At 39.9% G+C, this 16,760-nt stretch overlaps 1 protein-coding gene across 1 annotated transcript in view; it reads left to right on the plus strand.

Annotated features, from left to right (window-relative positions):
- The window catches only part of ccdc88c (coiled-coil domain containing 88C), a 203,372-nt gene that overhangs the window by 150,766 nt on the left and 35,846 nt on the right, over positions 1–16,760 (plus strand). Inside the window, exons 17-22 of the mRNA XM_028821826.2 lie at positions 8,122–8,263; positions 8,491–8,661; positions 8,909–9,070; positions 12,456–12,733; positions 13,623–13,766; positions 15,143–15,329. Coding sequence (XP_028677659.1) covers positions 8,122–8,263; positions 8,491–8,661; positions 8,909–9,070; positions 12,456–12,733; positions 13,623–13,766; positions 15,143–15,329 — 1,084 coding nt within the window. The remainder of the gene's footprint in view (positions 1–8,121; positions 8,264–8,490; positions 8,662–8,908; positions 9,071–12,455; positions 12,734–13,622; positions 13,767–15,142; positions 15,330–16,760) is intronic.

A 16,760-nucleotide genomic window follows, 5' to 3' on the forward strand; every position in this document is an offset into this window, starting at 1 on the left:
TAATTTTAGTTTTCCTTCATAATGAATTTTTAGTTTTTATTTCACAAACATATTTCATTTTTATATATACGAGGTCTGACACAAAAAAAATGAGACTGTGCCCATAACACTTTTTATATAACAAATTAAGAAAATTAACTACGATCACCTTCATGAGTTCTCTTCTGAGTTGACATACAGCTACACACGATGCTGCCAACGTTCAAAGCAATTCCGCAGATCATTTTCTGAAAGGCTGTTGAGAATTTCTGTCGTTTTTGCTTTCGCATCTTCTACCAACAAAAAACTGGTTCCTTTGAGCACCGACTTGTACCTTTCAAAAACGTTTTCATGAGACATGCACTGTTCACTGTAAGCCTCAGTCAATAATTGAACACTTTCCATCGCAGATTTCTTGAGTTTCACAAGAAACTTGATGTTAACTCAGTGTTCACTCTTGCAGTCCGCCATTTTCTGAACAAGGGTAAGAAAACGTCTGTATTTGAACACTCGTACTAAGTGAAGCGATCGAGTCTAGCCTTTTCTCACTGTGACTAGTTGGAACATGTTCTAGAACCATCTCTTTATTTCTCCCCTCCCACTCTTGGTTCCCAAGGTATAAGATTATTCATATCTTTTTTTTTTGTGTAAGACCTCGTATACATCTCTCTATATATATATACTGTATATATATATATATTTGCAGCTGGAGATCCACAAAGGGACAAAATGAATCACGTATCATAAACTGGTTTTTATTCCTGAGCTTTCATCAGAGGATAATGCTTAGACTTACAAGAATCAAAGGCAATATATAGCAAAAGTTACATGGGGGGGTGGCAAGGGGGGGCTAAGTCAGTGTGAACTGGGGGTGGGGGGTTATTGGTTGTAAAGATTTTATTTATCATGAGCATGTTCTTCTTAAGTTTGCATATGCTGGGTTTATGTCTAAATGTCTGTTGATGGTGTTCTCATTTGATAGCCAAGATTCAGCCAGCTGTCTGATACTTTTAGTACTGGCCTTAAATCTTACTTGTACATTGTCCCAGTTAAATGTATGTCCTGTTGATTTAGTATGCGTGTAGATCAGTGATCGTGAGTCCTTTCTTCTGTAGGCGTTGCGATATTCATGTATTCGTGTTGCGATTCTTTTTGAAGTTTGTCCTATGTATACTGCTGGGCAAGAACTGCACGGAATGCTATAAACTGCGTTTCGTGTTTCTGCTGTCGATTTCTTGTTTTTAGCATTAAAGAGGACCGTGCGCAGATTGTTCGTGGGTTTGTGTGCTATTCTGACGCCTGACTTGGCAGGATGCGTGCTGCACCTTCAGACACCTTGTGGTAATAAGGAAGTGAGTACCAGGTGGGGTGGGGGTTCTGATTCAAGTCAATTGTTTGCTGAGTTTTTTGGCGTCCTCTTTGTAAGCTTTGATTAATAAATGTTTTTGAGTATCTGTTTGAAGTGAAAAGACAGAAGAGTTAGCGTCATTCATTCATTCTTGGCTATCAAATGAGAATGCCATCAACAGACATTTGGACATAAACCCATCATATACAAACTTAAGAAGAACATGCTCATAATAAATAAAATCTTTACAACCAATAACCCCCCCATAACTTTTGCTATATATTGCCTTTGATTCTTGTAAGTCAGGAATAAAAACTACTTTATGATACGTGATTCATTTTCTCCCTTTGTGGATCTCCATCTGCAAATATGCAAACCGTATCACAGACCTTCTCTTCTCTATATACTGTATATGTATGTGTGTTTCAGTTTTAGCTTTAGTAATTATTTTTAGTTACTGAGTTAATATGGTGTTCAGTTTTGTATTGCAATCAGACAGAACTACAGACTTAAAGGGTCTGGATAGAATGTTTCTTTAATGTTAGTAGAGACCTACAGGTACTGTATGGCCTGTTAAAAACAAGCAAAATGAAAACCAGATAATGAATATGAAAAAATGTATAAGATGCAATATTTTTTGGTCATTAGTGCTGAACAAACGGCACTTTTGTTGAAAAATTATCAATACAAATTTAACTGGAATAAAGCAAGCAACACATGACTGGAATAAACTAATACTGCAGAAATGTAAAGGAGAGCAGTACTACTTTCTCTGTTGCACAATTCACTTTTCCACATTCCCACCATACCTTTTACTCATGCAGCAGAAGGCATGTTAAGTTTGAGGTTGAGGGAAGTGCCAACTTTTCTGAACTACAGCATGTCACCATAGCCTTATAGCCATGTTAATATAAAGAAATTATCTCGGGCTCCTTCACGTTAATTGTGTTCGATTGAGTTTGTTCCTCTAGTTGCTGCCTTTGCCTAATAATTCAATTCAATCAATTCAATTCAATTCAATTTTATTTGTCATTTAGCAGAACATCCAAGATGTGCTGCAGAACGAAAATACGATGCACAAGACATTAATAAAAACAAATAGTTAAAATCAGCCTACAATAAAATACTAAAATGCTTCATTTAAAAGACGAATGGCAGTAGGAAAAAAACTGTTTTTAAACCTGGTAGTTCTACATTTCAGGCTGCGGTACCTTCTGCTTGAGGGCATGAGGGAAAAGAGTTCAGAGGCAGGATAAGTAGGGTCTCTAGAAATCCGCACAGCTCTGGCCAGACAGCTTTGTTTTGCCAAATCTTGTACATTAGGCAACGGGGCTCCAATGATCCTCTCCGCAGCCCTCACCACTTTCCTCAGTGCTTTCCAGTCCGAAGCGCTGCAGCTCTCCTGCCACAGAGAGCTGCTGCTGGTTAGCATGCTCTCTATGGTCCCTCTGTAAAAAGTGGTGAGGACTGACTTACTGAGATGGGCCCTCTTTAGCCTCCGCAGAAAGATCAAGCGCTGGTGAGCTTTCTTGATGACGGAGGAGGTGTGCAGGGACCAGGTGAGGTTGTTCGTCACATTAACTCCCAGGAACTTAGTAGACTGCACAATTTCCACAGCAGTGTTCTTAATGTAGACCGGGATGTGTATCAGCTGTTTCTTCCTGAAGTCGATCACCAGTTCTTTTGTTTTTTCGACATTCAGTATCAGATTGTTTTTATCACACCATTCCACAAATGACTTCACCTCCTCTCTGTAATCCCCTTCCCCGTCACCTCGAATGAGACCCACCACTGTTGTGTCGTCCGCATACTTAATAATTTGGTTTGTGCTGAACTTGGCACAACAATCGTGGGTCATGAGCGTGAAGAGGAGGGGACTTAGAACACACCCCTGTGGAGAACCTGTGCTCAAGGAGATGGTATCTGATTTATTCTTTCCTACCCGTACGTACTGTGGCCTATCCATTAGAAAGTCCAATATCCAGTTTTGCAGAGGTATGCCCAGTCCCAATGGGCCCAGTTTGCTGATCAAATTCTGAGGGATGATGGTATTAAAAGCCGAACTAAAATCAACAAACAACATGCGGACCATAGCGTCTCTATTCTCCAGATGTTCCAATGAAAAATGGAGTGCAATAGATATGGCATCCTCTGTGGCACGGTTGGAGCGGTAGGCGAATTGGAGTGGGTCAAAAGAGGAGGGTAGGACAGAAGTAATGTGGTCCTTGATCAGCCTCTCGAAACATTTCATCACTATTGATGTTAAGGCTACAGGGCGATAGTCATTCATGGTTGTGGCTATGGGTTTTTTCGGAACTGGGATGATTTCTGAGGTTTTAAAGCAAGATGGCACAACAGCTTGACACAGAGTGATGTTAAATATATCCGTAAGGACATGTGTCAGCTGCTCCGCACATCCTTTGAGTACACAACCTGGTATCTGGTCTGGTCCCGCAGCTTTCCTTGGATTAATTCTCCTCAAAGTCCGTAGAACATCATCCGGTTCCAGACACAGTGCCTTCTCATCAGGATGAGGGGTGGCCTTCACTGGTGATGTATCATTCAATGCTTCAAACCGTCCAAAGTACTTATTTAGGTCATTCAGGAAGTTGAAGCTATCATCACAGGGGTAAGAAACTGTTTTGTAATCTGTCACAGATTTAATCCCCTGCCACAATCTTCTGCTGTTCCTGTGATCTTGAAAATGACTCTCTATTTTCTTTCCATGAGCCCTTTTAGCTCTTCTAATAGCTTTATTTAGGTTGGCTCTTGCTGTTCTAAGGGCAGCTATATCTCCAGATTTAAAAGCACAGTTTCTCTCTTTCAGCAAAACTCGCACCTCAGCAGTCACCCACGGTTTATCATTTGCCCTGACAATGATGTTTTTGGTGACGCAGACATCCTCCATGCACTTGTTTATGTAGCCAAACACAGCCTCTGCATATTCATTTATGTCTATCCTTTGATCTGTGGTAGCTGCCTCACTGAACACAGACCAGTCAGTGCACTCAAAACAATCCTGTAGTGCATTCATGGCTTCTTCTGGCCAAACTCTCACCTGTTTGAGTGATGGTTTTGATCTGATGAGCACAGGTCTATATGCTGGGATTAGCATAATAGAGATGTGGTCTGATGAGCCAAGATGGGGACGCGGGGATGCTTTGAATGCTCCTTTAATGTTGGTGTAGACATGATCCAATATATTGGTTCCTCGAGTTGCAAAATCCACATGTTGGTAAAAATGGGGTAAACCTCTCTTCATGTTTGCCTGGTTAAAATCCCCAGCAACGATGACTACTCCCTCTGGATGTGTGGTTTGCAAATCGTTGATACAGTGGCAGAGTGTGTCAATGGCTGCCTTGGTGTCAGCGTCAGGGGGAATATAAACAGCTACTATAAGTACAACGGAAAATTCCCGTGGCAAATAAAAAGGCCGGCATTTAACTACCAAAAACTCAGTGTCCGGAGAGCAACATGTGTGGATTATTTTTGAGTCAACACACCATCTGTTGTTTATGTAGATGATGATACCTCCGCCCCGTGTTTTGCCGCTGAGACTGCTGCTCCTGTCTGCCCGATGAATCGTTAGCCCCTCCAGGCTAATAGCAGTGTTGGTTGTGGAGTCGGTGAGCCAGGACTCCGTAAAGACAAAAGCACAGCAATCCTTAATCTCCCGCTTCGATGTTAAATCCAACCGAATGTAGTCCAATTTATTCTCCAGTGAGCGGATATTTGCCACCAAGATCGATGGTAGTGGCGTTCTGCATGGATTAGCTTTAGCTTTAACGCTGAGCCCACCGCGGACACCTCGCTTTTGTTTACGCATACACCGCCGCCGTCTTGTTCTCGAGGCGCGGATAGCACAGGTAGATAATATGGGTGCTAGACTGGCCTCACCGCTCGTCCGCAGCAGTCCAAATTCTTTCAGTAGAACCATGGTATTTGGATTTACTAGTCCTTTATCCTGTTCCGTACCCAATGACAGAAGGTTTAGACGAGTATATGTCTGAATTTCCATGTTGAGTGACATTAAATCACTATAAATCACTGTGTTTTTATCATGAGCCCGTGCAGCCGCAGCCTGCGTGGCGCCGCCAGTAATATGATGTTGACGTTTGCTGTCTTGCTTTATGTGGACTTGGACCTGCATGTGTGCTCTGAGTGTTGGTGCTTTTTATCTTTTCTTTTTCTTTGCCCAAAAATTGGTCGTAGGCTAATTTGTGATGACTCTGTAGATGAATTTTAACATTTGTGGAGTGTTTGCTCTTAACATCAACAGCCGGTGTCTGTTGTTCGGGTCCCACCTAGCTGAATTGAGGGAAATGGGTATTTTCCTTTGGTATACTTTAGTTCCTAAGGTGACAGATGTTCAATGTTTATGGTCTTCTTTAATACATGTGTATGTATTTCTTGAACATTCTTGTTATTATTCTTTGTCAGTAAAGATTTAAACTTAAAAACAGCTGATTCATAATGTAGTACCAGAGATTTGAAATGGTTATCAACCTAACAGTAAACTGCTTCTAATAATCAATGGCAGCGAAACCAGTAATGATAAAAATTGGAAAAATCTGACAGCTTCAGGTATTTGGGAAGTATGCTGTCAAGTGACAGAAGAAGTAAAAAAATAAATAAAAATATGTATAACAATAAGTAAAGCAGGCTTCAATTCAAAATGTAAATTGTTAACGAATAGAATGAATAGAACACTGAAGAAAAGAATAATAAAAATAGTTATTTGGAGTGTTGCGTTGTATGGAGCAGAGACATGGACAATGAGGAAAAGGGGACATCAATAGATTGGAAGCACTTGTACTTTGGCTTTGGAGAAGGATAGAAAAGATCAGTCGGATGGATAAATTGTGTATCAAAAAAGTGCTGGAAAGGAAATGGTGAAGAAAAGCGCATGTTGGAAATGGTGAAAAGAAAGCAACAAAACTGGAAGGAACATGTACTAAAAGGAGAGGGGTTCTTGAAAAAACTGCTGGAGGATAAACTGGAGGGAAAGAAATGAAGAGGAAGGCCAAGACATGGCATGTTATATTATCTGAAAGATAGTGAATCATACCAACAAATGAAAATAAGAGCAGAAGAGAAAATACAATGGGAGAATTGGCGATCAAAAGATCTTTGTTATGGCAGATAAATAAAGAAGAAGAAGAAGAAGACCTGATGATTGTCTTGCATTAAATGCAGTGTGTATGTATAAACATGCCTACAACAACAAAATGCAGAAATAACAAGATGACATAATGAGGTGTTCCCAGGGAGCCAGAGATTGACATGTAATGTGCTTTGTCGGACGCCTGAAATTACATTGATTTTCCCTGGAGCTGAAGCCCCATTTGACCAATAGCCAGTTGCACAAATAGGTCAGCTCATTGAGTTCATACATGTTTATTTTTAGCTTTCATGTTTAATTCAGGGAAGTGTCCTGATGAAATGTACAGTATGGAATGACACTATGTGTGTTGTCAAAGTAAAGGTTGATTGATTTGTCGTATAATACACTACAGGCTCCCACTTTGTGTAAAGTTAAGGCAATTCTAGTATTTGCTTAGCCTCTTTCATTTTGTTGTGTGATACTGCTAATTTCATTGCTTTATTTTTATTGTCTTTAGTGTGATGTCATAAGTGCTTTCATGAGAGCTGATTTCAGTTATCCACATGTTCAGTGGATTTTTATTCTGATCAGTTTTGTTACAACAGTCCAAGATGTCTGAAGTGTGGCCATAGCTTGTTATTATGTTCATTATCAGTTTCTCAAAGGCTTTACTAGTGAACCAGCTCTGATTTGATTGTTTTAAACAAGGTGAACTGCATTTTTATAGGACACATTTAAAGATGTGGTACCAAACGTTTTAGTAAGTAAACATCTGAGTTCACTGAAACAATCCCTTAAGTCTCAAATGGATCAGCAGTATTTAATTTTGTGATAGAGACGCTAACTGTTGTCTCTTTTAAATGGCTAGATGGCCTGTTCTAGGATAAATTGTAATCTTAACATTTTAAGTGCAGATCTGTCAGTTAAGTCCAACAGAGTGTAAGTGCAGTCCATACTACATACAATGTCAAATGGACAAAAGTTTGTGGATAATTGACCATCACTCCTATATGAGCCTATATTTAAAACCATGGGCATTAATATGGAGTTGGGCACCATTCCAGCTTCAACAACCTCCACATTTCTGGGAAGACTTTTGTGACAGCTCCATGCTTCCACTTTTGTCTGGGAACCTCTTGAACCCGACACCATCGATAACGTAACCGGATGACCGTGGCAGATGAGGACAAAACACACATAAAGCAAGGGGATAGTGTAAAGGTGCTTAGTACTTTTATCAGAAATCGTCTAAGCAAAACAGTGTCCCAAAGTGCAGTGCAACGTCTTTTTTAAATAAATAATCCATTAAAATAAAAGGTGAATTAGTGGAGGTTAAAAACAGTTCAATAAATATTCCTTTAAAATGATAAGGTTAAAAACCAGAGACAGTCCATAAAAACAGTGAGCCCCAATGCTTCCCTTTAAACCTGGCGTCTCCTCCTTCTGTAAAGTTCTGACAGGATCTCTGTGTGTCTGTAACTTATAATACATTTATCACGCTTCTCGGTTGCTCAGAAGAGTTGAGCTTTCTCATGCCCTTTTCATGTTGCCAGTTTGTCTGAATTGCAAACATTGTTTTTGCCAACCTGGTGCAGTTGTATGTGTGTTTGTGATTAAATTTCCTCTGTTATTATCTTATTATAAATATAAAGTCTTGTAAACCCAGCTTTATAAAATCATATTCCCACAGCAAGTACAGAATTTTGGAGTCGAAGATTGAGTCAACACTAAAAAGGACACTTGAGATCAAAGAAGAGAAGATTCTGTCCCTGGAGTCTCGACTTGAGGAATCCAGCAGCCTGAACCAACAGCTTCGTAGTGAACTCACATCAGTAAGTGTGTAGGGAGGGCTTTTGTGTTCTTGAAGCTTTCCTTTAGTTACTTTGCTGTTTTTAAATACAAACTGTAACAAGTCTCTTGGCATCCCAAATTCTTCTCTGAGGTTATTTGAAGATCTAGATTTGTGAAATTTGACTTCCCCATAACCCTAACTGTATACATAAGGTTGTCTTCCACATTAATCCAACTCCAGGTTACATGCTTGTTTTTGATAATTCAGGTGAAAAGGAATCTGGAGGCTCTAAAACAGAGGAAGGAGGAAGAGGAGGCTTACACCCCGGCGTATCAGCAGCCCAACCACCAAGTCATGGAAAAGTGGGAAACGGAACGCAGGGAGGCCACCATGGAGCTGCTGAAAGTGAAAGATCAAGTTATTGACATAGAGAAGAATGTAGGTGGACATAGAACCCTTCAACGAGTCTCTTGTACTTAGACCTCACCCATTTAGAATCTTATTTCCTTTAGTTGCCACAGTTGGAGGATTATGATTTTAGTTCAGCAAAATGTAACACTCTTAAAGAAACATCTGGACCAATAAACCAACCTGGTTAAAGTCATATAATGGAATTTTAATCACTACATTTCTGTAAAATCTTAAATTTTATCTGATACTAGTATTTATTGGTTTTTTTTCCCAGAATGCAGCACTTCAAGTTGAGAAGCATCTGCTAAAGGAGCAACTCAAGCAGCTAGGCACCCAGAACCATCTGCTCAATAGTCAGATCTTGGCACTACAGAAGCAGGCAGCCTCCTTACAGGAGCATAACAGTGCCTTGCAGACTCAGACAGCAAAACTTCAGGTATGAACCAAGCTTCTTCAGTAACTAAAGCTTGTTGTAAATTGTTGACCTGTAGTCCCTAGGAATGGATGTCTGTGCTGTGGCAAAGTAAACATTTTTAAAATTTTTTGAACATGGTATTCTCCACAGCCACCTCTCCATTAAACATGTTTATGTTTAATTGCGTGTTTCATATCTAGTAAATACCATAATCCAGCTCACATTTATATTTATCTTTGATTGAATATGTGTGGTGTGATGGATAACATGCATGGGCGGGCATCGTGGCTGGGATGGGGCGAGGTTCCTTACCTGGACAGGAAGCCAGCCCGTCGCAGGCACAAGAAGAAAGGTGTGGACCGTCCTGCCTCGGCCAAGAGGCAGGCAATAGATGCCCTTGCGGAAGGGGGTTCACTGGTGTCACGGCTGGGCTGGACTAAAAATCCTTACATGGAGAGACAGGAGGAGGCAATCAGCTCAAACTATCTGCTCCCGGTGGAGGCCAGGGCATAGCCTGTTGGGAGCACTCCCGGGTTAAGCAGAAGTCTGCAAGAATGTGGACCATGAATCCTCATAGCACCCCCTGGCAGCACCCTCAAAACCCAACAGGGCTGCTCCATGGCACTACAGTTCCCAGCATGCCCTGTAGGCGTCCATATGGGTGCTGAAGCCTAATGTATAAAGGGAGCAGACAGTCCAAGCCAATTGCCTCCCCCTGTCTCTCCATTGTACTGGCCTCCTGGCCAGGTAACAATCTCAGGTATGCTCAGCTTTGCATTCCATGAATCCCTGGAGTATTCGCATTAACACTTTAAAGGCCTGGGAAGTTCCAGGAATGCAGATGGAGACTACCAGGGTATTGGATAAATTGAGCCTCACAGAAGATAAGGAGAGAGACATAATAAGCGATGATCTGGAACACTTGAAGAGTGAACGTGACATTAGAAAAAGCACAAGAATAACTATTGCTAATTTTAGAAACTATTATTTTACAAGGCATTTCCAGTGGCCTAAACAGCGGAAGGTGATTCTTCTGGAAGTACGACTGTTAATTATTAATTCTTAAATATAGCAGACCCGTTATCAGGCTTTACTCTTGTTTGGTGTGTCGGTGTGTCTCAGTATTTCTATATTGATGCTTGTTATAGTATTATTCTGGATGTTGCTACAAAGTGGCCTCGTTGAATGCACGACTGTAGAGTACTTTGTGGGACAAGCATAAACTTTTTTTAACATGATAACATTTCCTATGAATATTGTTGTTGTTATTGTTATTATTATTTATCATCTTTGTGGTGAAGCCTTGGCATTAGTATCTAAAAACTACAAAATGTCATCATGATTTCTGAGGAAACTACAAAACACCTTCATGAATGGCATTTTGCAGCTCGGGCACCATTAAATTGTGACGTCATTTATTCTCAAACATGAACTCTTACTTCTCTTTGGGATTGGGTGTAGGACACTCCATAACTACTCCAGAGTTGGACATGAGATGTATGACAAATTCTTACCCTAGTCAGACTTTAAGTGCAATTCCTAGGAGTGATTCTGAATAGGCTGATAAATACAGTTAAAGGGTTTTCTTTGTTGAATAGAACGGTGTCACTTTGTGGACAGTGAAATACAGTCATACACCATGGGACTTTGCATTTAGTTGTATGTTTGTCACAAAGTGTACAGGCCAGGTCATTGCAAGCTCTATGGGACACCAGTATGCATACTTTAACTGCTGGTACAGAGAAGTACAAACCAATCTTTTTGTTTTTGTGCTCCGTGTAAGGTAGTGCTTCTCTACTGGTGGGTCGTGGGTTACTGTCGTTGGCTTGTGAGTGGGTTTCCTATACGATTGCCGACAATATTCTCTGTGTTTTCATGTTTCTAAGTGAACTTTTTTTTATCTTCTGGTGGACAGGGTGGGGGTTGCAGTCACACTTTGATTCACCGAAGAGGTTGATTTGCAATTGCTGCTATTGGGTCATCAGTGATTAAAGCTGAGGTGCAGGACCATAAAGGTTGAGAAATACTGGAGTAAGGAAAGCAGTGTAGGCCAAAGACATTGAATTAACCATGTGGAGCAGTGCAGATCAAAGAAAACCTTAAAGAGCCTCCAAAGAGTCAGAAAACATATGTGACCCGGTGAAATAATGATAATATGAACGAAAGATTTATTACTGTGGCTGGTTTTGGCAATTTGTAGAACATTATTACCCTATTGGTTTCATATGGCCTTTGGTCATAAGTATGAATTGCGTCTACTCGGTCAGCCATAAATTGGCGCATGACTGTGTATTGATTAGTGGGAGCCAAAGGAAACCATTAAAAACAGCAGTCCTCTTACACTTACTTTGTCTTTGCTTAAATCCACAGTATTTACTAATTTGAATTTATGAAATGCATATAACCTAACAAGTATTCATGAAGGGGATGAGCGGAAGATTGCCATAGACACTTTCACTAAGCATTATAAATTTTGTTATATATCCCTAAGCCTATACATGAGAGCAGCACACTTTGCTATCTAGGCTTGGGATAAAACTTAAAACTCAATTTAAGTACTTGCAAGAGATATTGTAATCTGGGCTCAGAATTTCTAGTAGCATTTAGGACCTTTTTGCAGCTTCTTTTATTTCCTTGATTTTGATTTTTGAATTTTGATGATTGCTCTTTTTGTTTCTTGCTTCTGGGCTCTAAGACTCACTTGCCTATCGCCTAATGCTGTTTTTTTTCTTTGCTCATCTGTCTTTATTTCATTCCCTGGTAAATAATAAAAAAAAATGCTTTTTGATTAAATAATTATTGCACCCAGCTTTTGTCAAGGTTCCCATAACACAAAAATACCGAATTGAGTCAGTGTTTAAAGAATCACTTACTGTATGTTAAAAGGCATTTCTTATTCATATGTCCACGTCCACTTAAACTCCAAGTCAGAAACCCCCCCTTTTTTAAGTCCTTTGCAGAACTCTAAATATATTTGTACTGTGTGTTGTTACAAGTGTAGGGAGAACATGACGACATGCCTGATTTCATGTGGAGCTCTAGGAATCTTTTTCTTATCTGCCATTCTGATTGGATAGCACAGTGACAGCTATCTTTTTGCATAAATGTTTCCCTTTGTCATTAAAAACTTTGCTTTTATACACTACAGGTGTAATTAAATTTACCCCAAAGGTCTCTGCATGGCCTGGAAGCTGTAAGCTTGAAGAATCCAAACTTCTCTAATTAGAAGCAGCAGCAGAAATATCAAATGGGATTTGTTTTATTTTGTAATATAAAATAATTGGTACTTGTCTGCAGATTCCAGTTGTCAACTATTCTTTCTTATCACGTTACCCTTCCTACAAATTGTTGATATTCCACCCACTGGACAGTCACCTGTTGACTTGCTGTGCTTCCCTTGACACAGGTAGAAAACTCCACCCTCAACTCCCAGACTGCTTCACTAATGGCTCAGAATGCTATGATGCAAAGTCAGCAGACATTGGTGGAGAATGAAGTCGAAAATGTTATGAAGCAAAAAGAGGAGCTGAAGATTAGTCACGACTCACTTCTTCAAGACCATGAGAGGGTTATGGTGCTGCATGAGCGTCAGTCTCAGGAGTATGAAACATTAATTGATCAGCATGGCAACTTAAAAGCAGCCCACAGAGCTCTGGAACAGGAGTACCGCGATCTGGGAGACAGGTAAGCAGCACATATCTCTCTCCATCTTCCTGCTGTACAGGTGTCACGATGATGGCATCAGTGGACTAGAGGTGGATATGTCACACATACAGAGAGAGCATTTCTTCATCATACCGTGAGGTTGCGTATTGTTCAATATAATTGCCAGTCAACTGTTGGAACAACTTTCCTGCTTGCTGTTGCTGGTAGAATACAAATGAGTTTGGCTTACAGAGGTTGCTCACTCTTTTAACTCTCCTAATGAGCCATTTTTTTTGCTCAAGATCAATTTCTTCAGGGATTTCCTTACTATTCTTGTTTACCAGAAGTGGACTTTTTAATAAGAACGAAGTAGGAGAATTGAGCAATGAGTCCCTTGGGGCACCATTTTGTGACTGCAGTGTCTGGTGGCCAGATGTAATACCCTGAATAATTAAAAGCAAATTAAATTTCTAACAGAACCAGTGAGACGCTTAATTAGGCCAGACACTCTTGAGCACTACAGAGTTCTGACAGACTGTCCCACTGTGATGTGGTCTCAGGTGGCTAAAACCTTTGGCACAGAGGGAAATTTCCCTCTTTAATTTAATAAGGCAGTAATGGTCTTGTGCTCCTCCCCAAGATTTTTACGGACATGCTGCAGCTTTTTTGGAGATATTTTGTTAAGGTTATAGCTTTGTTTGTTACTCCACAATGAGGTCTTTCTCTTTCTAATTGACTTTGGTTTTTATGTTGACAGTTTTCTCCACATGGTTTCCACCGGTTAATAGATTCTGCTTAAACAGGTTGCCGTAGTTTCAGTACCAATTTGGTACCACAGGAGTATTTACTTAATCTACTATGCAAATGGCCTAGTGACAGGGCTCCTCCATTATTTAATCTCTCTTTTCCTTTGCCTCATTCTTCAAAGGTACACAGTGCTGCTGAAAAGAAAAGAAGAGATGGAACAACAAGAGTTGGCATTTAAGAAGGAAAGTGAGAGTTTAAAAATGGAAAAGATGAAGAATTCCCTTCTATTGGGAGAGAAAGAGAGTCTGAAAGAAGAGATGGAGAGGTCAGTACTGGCCAGATGTGTTGTTCTCCCGTTTTTCCATAAGAAAATGTGAGTTGTTCAGAGGTGACAAACCATATGCAAATAAAAGATTAACTCGGGGGACATCATGTTCAAAATCACCAGCTCCTGTTATTTTTTTTTCTACAGCCCCTCACTTATAGATAAAGTTAGTCTACTCATCAGCTCCATCATTTTGTAGAGAAAACATTACACAAATGCCATTTGTTACAATATGCAGTTTTCTTTTTTAGGAGAGGATGTTATTTAAAGTGCCACTTAATAATTAACAACTAAGGTTACATCCACAATACTATGTTTTAATTTAAAAATGGCATTTCCAAACACTAGTATTTTTATATTGTTTAATGCATCTTGTTCCACATTAAAATGATCGAAAGGACATATGATGTAAGTGTTTACCTACACTGGGCATGTGTATCAACATGTTTGAAGGGATTTGTAACACTGCTGGCCAAGGAATTTATCACTGAACTGTAGTGACTGGTAAATGATTTTCCTTTTGCACAAGTGTGCAACATTCAGACTGTACAAAATGCAATTTAGATGCATACAATTAAGCAACATAGCAATCACCACGGAAAGCAATGCTTCTGTGTTCTCTATGTTGGAAAACAGTTTTCTTCCATGAAGGGTGACCAATCTGAGAATGAGACGCTGCAATGAGTAGGACCAAGTTAGGGAAGGGCTTCATAACAAGCACAAACCATTCAGAGCTACATTTTTGGATGTCTACACTTTGACCCTTCCACACTGCAACATCAAGCCAGCTTTTTCAGAAGAAAACCAGAACTAATGTCTGTGCTTTTAAATGAAACATGGTAGTGTAGATATAACGTAAAATGTACATGAATGGTTATGACTGGTGTCAAAGCTCAAGCAATGAAAAATATACTCTTTTGAGCAGTCTTGTGCTCCACCTGGTGGTCAGCTTTAAGAATGTCGGCACTCTCACAGTGGCATGTACACTTTCTAGTGGCATTCTGGTAAAATGTACCACATTTGCCAATACTTTAGGAATGATTTCATTTTGGTTTTTTTTAGCAAAGAAGCAAACATACACTAAAAGAACTCCTGTGTATACATTTTCAGCCTACATTGTAGTTCACAGATAGCCTTCTGCTGTTTTCTAGTTAATACACAAGTGAGGATGCTGGGCACTGGCCTGGCCATCCATATCTTTTTACAACGAATTGTCTCTGTGTTTGTTATTGACTGACCTGTGTGTGTTACAGAACTCGTTTTCCTCCTTCACTGTTTTATGTTTGTATGACTTGTGTCATAATGCTACATTTTGTAAACATTTTACGGGGTCCTTTTGTTTTCCTTTTGCCTAGTCAGCAGTGTTCTCGTTTCAGGTTGACCTATGCGCACAGTCAACTACAGCAGGAATACGGTACACTTCAAGTACATAACAAGGACCTAAAGAGCACACTAAACTCCGCACAGCTGGAGCTAAACCGCTGGCAGGCACTTGTTGATGAACTCAAAGAACAAAGCCAGAGCTTGGACATTACCCTGGCCAAGCGGGAAAACCACTGTGAGGTAGGACTTTTAAGCAGCTCTTCTTATCTTTATATATTGCAGTGAGTGAGAAAGATGGTGCATTGTGAAAAGTCAACATGTTTAATCATTGAATCCCATTTAACATTCTCCTGACTCAATCACACTGTGTTCAGGTCCTTGTAAACAACAAATTTGACTCATGCAAATGACACCGGGAAAAGTTAGGTGAATCTGAGTTGCTTGTGTAACATACTGTCATACTCCCAAATCTTTGTAGAGATTGTGCTTTAATATACATTAAATCCTCAGTTTTATGTTTCCAAACTTTTGACATGTACTGTATGACAGATGTTGGCAGAAACAGATAAATATTAATAGCCTGGTATGCAAGGGCAGTTTTTGTGTGAGAGAAACCTAGTGGGGTTAGCTTTCTTCAGCAGAGTGTTAGTAAGTTATAGTGAGAGAAGGCCTAAAGTAAATCGAACATGCAGTTCATTTTGGTGGCGTCTCCCACAGTCCTGATAGCTGGAGCTAGATGGAACATTGCAGGTGCCAAAGGTTAAGAAAAGTAAAAATGCAGAGAAACCCCTCAGACTTCTTTAATATTCTTTTGTTTTTGCCTATAAATTATACTTGGAAACATTAGTACAGTAAAGTACATGATAATAATGACTATATGCCCACTGAAGTATTCTTACACCGTGGCCAAGTATGGGGGATATTTTTTAGTTTTGTACAGATTTGGGAATCTGTACAGAAGTGGTAATGTTTGTGATGTGGTGTGTTGGAATTTAAAAACCATTCCGTGTTATATAAAAAAAAGATGATATACACAAGCATTAGCACTAAATGCCTTATCCATGTTTAAGTTGAGCATTTAGGCTCATTTTGGTTTTCACAATGTTTAATATGAAACAGATGATTTGCAGTCTGCCATCCTACAGGCTTTATCTCTATCTCACACTGACTGGAATGCTTGTAGGCTGATTTGTGATGAATTTAGAATTCACAGATTTATGTAATCAAACAGTAAGGAATCAAGAAACCAGAGCTGAAGTTGTCAGTCATATGCAAGCTCCAGAGTTCTCCAGAGTTCATCTGCACTCTCGCCACAACAAAGCTCTGCACCTAAGCCTCTGTTGGCCTGTTTTTGATGACAGGCCATTGTTGATAGAAGCCCTTTATTCATACAACTGTTAAACTATCATAATATAGGAAATCCCTAGCAGGACTGCAGTTCCTCATCTGCTTGTGCCAGTGTTTCTGGTGTCTAATAACATTCTACATTGAAAGCATTTTAAGCACTATTCTTGCCCATTCTGCCTCTGAATTGTGAAGGCACACACAATATGTGTTATTATTAATGTATTTTTTTGCGTAAGAAGCTACCATTGACTTGAGTGGTTGAGTGCGTGGTAAGAGCATGTGTACCTAATGAAGTGCTCACTCAGTGCATACAGTGGATTCAGA

This window comes from Erpetoichthys calabaricus, chromosome 16, assembly GCF_900747795.2.
Source record: "Erpetoichthys calabaricus chromosome 16, fErpCal1.3, whole genome shotgun sequence".
NCBI classification, from domain to species: domain Eukaryota; kingdom Metazoa; phylum Chordata; class Cladistia; order Polypteriformes; family Polypteridae; genus Erpetoichthys; species Erpetoichthys calabaricus.